This window comes from Zingiber officinale, chromosome 6B (assembly GCF_018446385.1).
Source record: "Zingiber officinale cultivar Zhangliang chromosome 6B, Zo_v1.1, whole genome shotgun sequence".
Classification (NCBI taxonomy): Eukaryota; Viridiplantae; Streptophyta; class Magnoliopsida; order Zingiberales; family Zingiberaceae; genus Zingiber; species Zingiber officinale.
This window is the reverse complement of record NC_055996.1, coordinates 44,423,911-44,430,788: the sequence shown is the minus strand read 5'-3', so window position 1 is coordinate 44,430,788 and position 6,878 is coordinate 44,423,911. Positions and strand designations below refer to the sequence as shown.

The following is a 6,878-nucleotide window of genomic DNA, read 5'->3' as shown; positions in this document are numbered from 1 at the left end:
ACTCCTCCTGGAACACTACAGTGGAATGACGTATTTGAAAGGAGGAATCATACCCTATTAGATATGCTACGATCTATGATGAGTCACACAAATCTTCTTATATCTTTTTGGAAACATGCTCTAGACACAACTGCCTTCATACTTAACCGTATTCTATCCAAAGCTGTGATAAAGTCATCATATAGGATATGGACTAGGAGAGATGCCCAGATATCTTTTATGAGGATTTGGGGTTGTGAGGCTTACGTTCGACGTCAAGTCTCAGACAAACTGGGACCCAAATCCAATAAGTGCTATTTTATAGGATATCCTAAGGAAACGAAGGGATATTACTTCTACATTTCCAGTCACCACAAAGTGTTTGTGGCTAAGACTGGGATATTTCTAGAAAAGGACTTTATTTCTAGAAAAATTAGTGGGAGTACGTTCGATCTTGAAGAAGTTCAAGATATGGACCATAGCACTGAAGCCTTGATGGAAGTTGAACTGGAACTACAAAATGTTGTGGATGATGAGATTGTTGCACAAGGAGTTGAGGAACAACAACCAGTTCAAGTAGACCTACCTCTTCACAGGTCTGATAGGATACGTCATCAGCTTGAGAGATACTCATTTCTCTTGTCTGACCATGACGACGTTATGCTTATGGAGAATGAGCCTACCTCCTATCAGGAAGTTGTGATGAGACCAGATTCTGAGAAATGACTAGAGGTCATAAGATCCGAGATGGAATCCATGTACACCAACCAAGTATGGACTTTGGTTGATCCACCTGAAGGCGTCAAACCCATTGGGTGTTTGTGGGTCTTTAAGAGAAAGACTGACATGGATGAACTTATGCATACCTATAAGGGTCGTTTGGTAGCTAAAGGTTTCAAGCAAATTCATGGTATTGACTATGATGAAACTTTTTTCCAGTAGCGATGTTTAAGTCCATTCGGATCATGCTTGCTATTGCAGCATACCACGATTATGAGATCTGGCAGATGGATGTCAAAACCGCGTTTCTGAATGGAAACTTGCTCGAGGATGTGTACATGACACAACTTGAGGGTTTTGTAGATCCACTGCATATTGGTAGAGTATGCAAGCTGTATAAGTCCATTTATGGACTAAAGCAAGATTCCCAGAACTGAAATCTTCGATTTAATGATGTGATTAAACAGTTTGGTTTCATCAAGAATGAAGATGAACCATGTGTCTACAAGAAGGTTGTTGGGAACACAGTTGTCTTCCTTGTATTATATGTGAATGATATATTACTCATTGGGAATGACATCTCTTTGCTATAGTCTATAAAGACTTGGCTGGGGAATTGTTTCTCAATGAAGGACTTAGATGAAGCCGCCTGTATTCTAAGCATAAAGATCTATAGAGATAGATCTAAGAGATTGCTTGGCCTAAGTTAAAGTACATATATTGACACGGTATTATTACGGTTTGCGATGCAGTATTCCAAGAAAGGACTTTTGCTGATGTCACATGGTGTGAGTCTTTCGAAGACTCAAAGTCCCTCTTCTAGAGAGGAGAGAGACCGCATGGAAAAATTCCTTATGCTTCAGCCATAGGATCTATCATGTACGCCATGCTATGTACTCGTCCTGATGTTTCGTATGCTTTGAGCATGACGAGAAGATACCAGCCAGATCTAGGTGAGCGTCACTGGATAGCGGTTAAGAATATTCTTAAGTACTTGAGAAGGACTAAAGAATATTTCTTGATATTTGGAGGCGATGGCGAGCTAGCTGTAAAGGGTTACAGTGATATCAGCTTCCAAACTAACCAGGATGATTATAGATCGCAGTCTGGGTTTGTGTTTTGCTTGAATGGTGGTGCTATGAGTTGGAAGAGTTCGAAGCAGGACATAATTGCTGATTCTACAACAGAAGCTGAGTATATTGCTGCATTAGAAGCAGCAAAGGAGGCAGTTTGGATCCGCAAGTTCATTATTGAGCTTGGGGTAGTTCCTAGCATAGCCGATCCTATAGAGCTCTATTGTGACAACAATGGAGCAATTGCGCAGGCTAGGGAACCTCGCTCACACCAGCAGACTAAACACATACTATGACGCATCCATCTCATTCGAGAGATCATCGATAGAGCAGATGTGAAAATTTACAGAGTACCCATAGAGGCTAATGCCGCTGATCCCTTGACCAAGGCTTTGGCACAGAGAAAGCATGATGGTCACACTAGGTCATTGGGTGTTAGAGCCTACACTGATTGACACTAGTGCTAGTGGGAGATTGTTAGTGGGAGCCCTAGAGACAATCATGTGATGATTGTTGTATGGACTCGATGTATCATATTCATATATATATATATATATATATATATATATATATATATATATATATATATATATATAAAGGTAGTTCTTTATGATTATTATACTTACTTATATTGATGCCAAATAACTGAGTATAATAGCGTCCTTGAGTAGAAGGTTCTTGTCTATATCAATTGATTGGTTGAATTGATAATGAGATGATATAGAGAATACTACTCTTAATCATTCCTAGTCAAGTATTAACATTCAGGGATAATGTTAATGCGATGAGACTAGCATGTAGGTCAACTCGATGACTTGATCTCACAAGTCATGGATATTAGATATCAAGTTGACACATGGGTATGCATTGAAGAATGTATACTGAATGACCCACCATGAGAAAGTATCATGGATCGTTATATGAGTGTCATATACTTTTTCATGTGACTATTAGTATGACTATCAGTCCTTGGACCCGAAGTCACCATGGTTCCCTACATAAGGAGTTACATACTTTGACTTCGTCAAACGTCACCCGTAAATGGGTGGACTATAAAGGCGACTACTGGGTATGTAACAAGTTATGCAGAGGGATGTGAGTGATGTAGAAGGGATCTATCCCTCCTATATGATGGGAGTGATATCATGATTCTTGATAGAGTGAAACCACTAAGTGCATGACCATGCCCAAATAAGTCAATATGAGATATTGAGCTCATTTGATTAGAGTGAGTCTACTTGGAGTTCAAGACATAGATTGATTAGAGAATGACACGATCTATGACTCAATTCATCAATTTAGATGTCAAGGATAGAAGGACATTATCACATATTGTGAGAGTCACAATTAGTAGTCACAATGGTGATGTTGGATCTCAACATTCTTGTAACTTGGGTAGTAATGATGTGTCGCTTGATACCGCTCATTGCTTATGTTTCTAAATGGGTTTAGGAGCATTGCCAACGTTACAAGAACCTATAGGGTCACACACAAAGGGCAGTTAGATGGAGATTAGGTTCATATGATGGACCAAGAGGATTAGATTCATATGATGAACCAAATTGGATTAAGAGTAATACAAATTAGACTAATTGAGTTGGACTCAATTTGATTCATATGTCGAATGAGTCTAATTTAGACTATGATTCATTGAGTCAATTTAAACCAATGAATAGAGATTCATTAAATTAAATTGACTTGAATCAAAGGGTAGATTTGATCAACCATGGGAGGTAAGAGGTCAAGTTTGACTTGACTTGAGAGGGAAGATGAAGGGTCAAGTATGGCTTGACCAAATGCCACTTCATTGTGACTTGGCATGGGCTGGCCAATGATGATGTTCCACATCATCAATGCTATATCATTGTGTGCCAACTCATGAGGAAGACTAAGAGCCATGACTCTTGGTATTACATGGAGGTATAAAACACTCTAATAAGGGGGTTGACCACATGTGTGTGAAGCAAGGGTGTGATTATTCAAGGTCTCTTCTTCTTCCTCTCTTTCTTTCTCTCCTTCTCCTCCATTACTGAGACCTCTCAAGAGTGCTAGCACACTCTAAGTGGTTCTCTCCACCTTTTGTCCGTGTGGATACTTGTAGAGGAGTGTTCACTTGACACTCTACGAGATCCGGAAACTATTTGGACGAGCGGGATAAGCGAAGGGCATCGCTATAAGGGTAATACTTCCTTTTCATGTAGATCTAAGGTAGATCTAGTGTAGACAAACATGTACATGAATATTTTATTTATTTATCTTCGCACGAATCCGTGGCTAGCTTCGAGGTTTCCGCAACGCAAAAAGCGATTTTTGCGGCTCAAAAGATCTAACACTTATCTCTTTGTATTTTTTAGTTACATTTTTCTTCACTGTCAGTGTTCTTTTGCTAAAAATTCAAATGATTGCTCTTTGTAAGTACTTCTTGCATTCTAAATGAAATTGATTACAAATAGAATTGTTATTCTTGGACAATTTAATAGTGTAAGAATGAAAAAAAATTATATCTATAGTTTTAGAATTGATGCTTCATTCGTATTTTTATGTTAGAATTATAGGAATTTATGTATAAATAAAAAAGAAACAACCATCCTAGAACAAAAAAAAATCTTATTTCCTTATCCGATTTCTTAAAATAAAGTTTTATAAATTAAAATAATTATTATTTAGATTGATGGAAGGATAAATTAGGGCATAATTAATAGTCTCGCCCGGGGCCTTTAAACAACCAAGATCGGCTCTGTCACCTTTTTACAAAGAAGACACAAGCACATGCAAAGTGGTTTGGATTTGGCTTTTGGTTTGGACACACGTGATCATTTTGTAAAAGAATGACAAGGTGTAAAATGTAAAATAGATACATGATTTTAGAATTTTCAAACTTTGGTACGTGATCATTCAGATTTACAAGTTAAATACAAATGGCATAAAACGATCTTTACCATTCAACTACTCTCTATCTCTATCTCTAACTAATTGGTGGCACATTTGTAGAAATTTTTTCATCTATTGGGATATGTAATCATAAGATACTGGACTTCTAGATCGTTCATCACGAGTGCTTATACTTTGGTGAAGAGGAAGAGATGTCTCAGGTTCAATGTTACCTAGTTCAGTATTAATTTTGGAGAGTTACCTTTTCCCATGTTGACTTAGTCAACAAACCTCTTCATATTCCTGATCTCCACATGCTCAAATCGAAACCCAATCTTGTTAAACACAATCTCCATTTTGAATTTGAAAAGGGAGGAGGTGTAAAGCAGACTCATTCCACAACAAAAATTAAAGGGAGAAGTATTGACAAAGAAAACATAAACCTTATCAAATTGTTTAGCACATGATTGTACCGGCACAATCATCTAATCAATTCAATAAAATAAATCCTCATCGCCAAAATACCATGTCCACAATTTAAACAGATTGATGTACATTTTCAAACATAGTCAATGATAAATATAATTATCTTTGTATTTATTTTAATTAAATAAATGAAAATTGATTTGTTGCAGTACTTGATATCCAATAGATAAATAGGATTCAAATCGTGTTTTACTATTTAGTAACTAATCTGTCAGTAACTCAACTGATTTAATGAAAATTGAACTCAAACTATTGAACTTTTCATTTAGATTGGTTTAGTTACAAACCAGAACAAACATATGGATCGGAGAGCCACACTGAAGACTTACTAGAGAGGTCCTATGGCCATTCGATGCTTGATTATTCTCCTTGCAGAAGCTTTTATTCAGAAAATGATCTCTTCTCAAACCTAACACGAAGATGAAAAATACTTGCGACCTGTATGTTTGTCGATAATGACATTGTAAAAAGACAGGCATAATTACTCATTTTGAGAATAGGTATATAGCAAAACTTTGACAAATACAATCAATGATAAAATAATATAGCAAATCTTTGGTTTAGCCTCTTGTTTAGAAATGAAGGAATCAGAGTAAAGCATCAGATAAGATACTTGAGATGTTCAATGAAGAAACAAAAGGTACAGAAAATAGAGATTGTTGACATGGTTTTTGAATAACCTAAGTTAATACATCACATGAATTAAAATAGATAAATGTCTTTGGGTGGAAGTGGAAAGTAGAGGTGAGGGGATAGATGTTCTTATAGAGCTCGGGCTTTGATGATGTCAATGCTCATCTCGCTCGGATCAGTAGCTTGGAGCTCCACTTGGATCCCATCAAGTTCCCTCTTGAATCTATCTTTGGAGCTTGCATACAACATCTTGCTCCTCACTCTTGACGTGTCAGGTGCCCTTCCTCGTGCATCATCCAATTAAATTTAAACAAAACTCCACTAATAGATAGAACATATTTAGATTGAACCAATTGTGTTTCTTACCAAGATATGAAGAAAATCTTGCTCTTTTGGCAGTTTTCATCGGTGGTAAAATCAAAATCAAATACAGCATATCGACACTCGTCAGCTGGCAAGGAGGCAGTAAAGTTGTCATAGTTCTCATCAGGCTGGCCCAGCTTCTCCACCATGACCTGCTGAATCACTTCATCGATTTTGAATATAATGAATCTAAAGTTTCTCTTTGCCTTCAGCTCCAGAAACTTGAGCTTACACTCATCATGCACTGCCATTCCGGAGGCCGAGTTTGCCTTAATATTTGCATCATTTCACAGCATTAAAAACAACATCATGTATCATACGAGTCATCATTTCAAAAGAAGCATCAACCCAATGGAATTGAATGAGGTAACTCACCATGGCTAATCGGTTGGATGAAGGTCAAGCTTGCGAATAGGAATTGGGAAAGGAAGAGGAAATGCGAGAGGGTGTAAAGATTGAAAGGGGAGAGGACGAAGTAGGAAGTCCTTGTGATCATGAGTTATTGAAGGGGGTGCGGAGGGCAAAGGAAGGGACGAGAGTGTTTAAAGGAGGAGGAATTGGAGGGGATCCGGTTATGGTGTAACGATATCCCTATATTTCTACATCACTATTTTTGGGATTAAATATCATAATCTATGAGATTATTGTTTTGATGGCTGAACAGTTCGTAATTTATTATAGACAATTTTTTCAACTTATATATAGAAATATCAAAGTATATATGTTTTTGTATTGTTAAACAAGTAAACTTCT

General features: G+C 37.2%; 1 protein-coding gene across 1 annotated transcript; it reads right to left on the bottom strand.

The window, feature by feature from the left end:
* Positions 1-5,891: 5,891 nt before the first annotated feature.
* On the bottom strand, positions 5,892-6,394 carry LOC121990119 (actin-depolymerizing factor 1). The gene is made up of 2 exons (XM_042544339.1): positions 6,129-6,394; positions 5,892-6,042 (listed from the first exon to the last, which is right to left on the bottom strand). Exons 1-2 carry the CDS (start codon positions 6,374-6,376, stop codon positions 5,892-5,894), a joined length of 399 nt encoding a protein of 132 aa, XP_042400273.1. The 5' UTR covers positions 6,377-6,394.
* Positions 6,395-6,878: the final 484 nt, after the last annotated feature.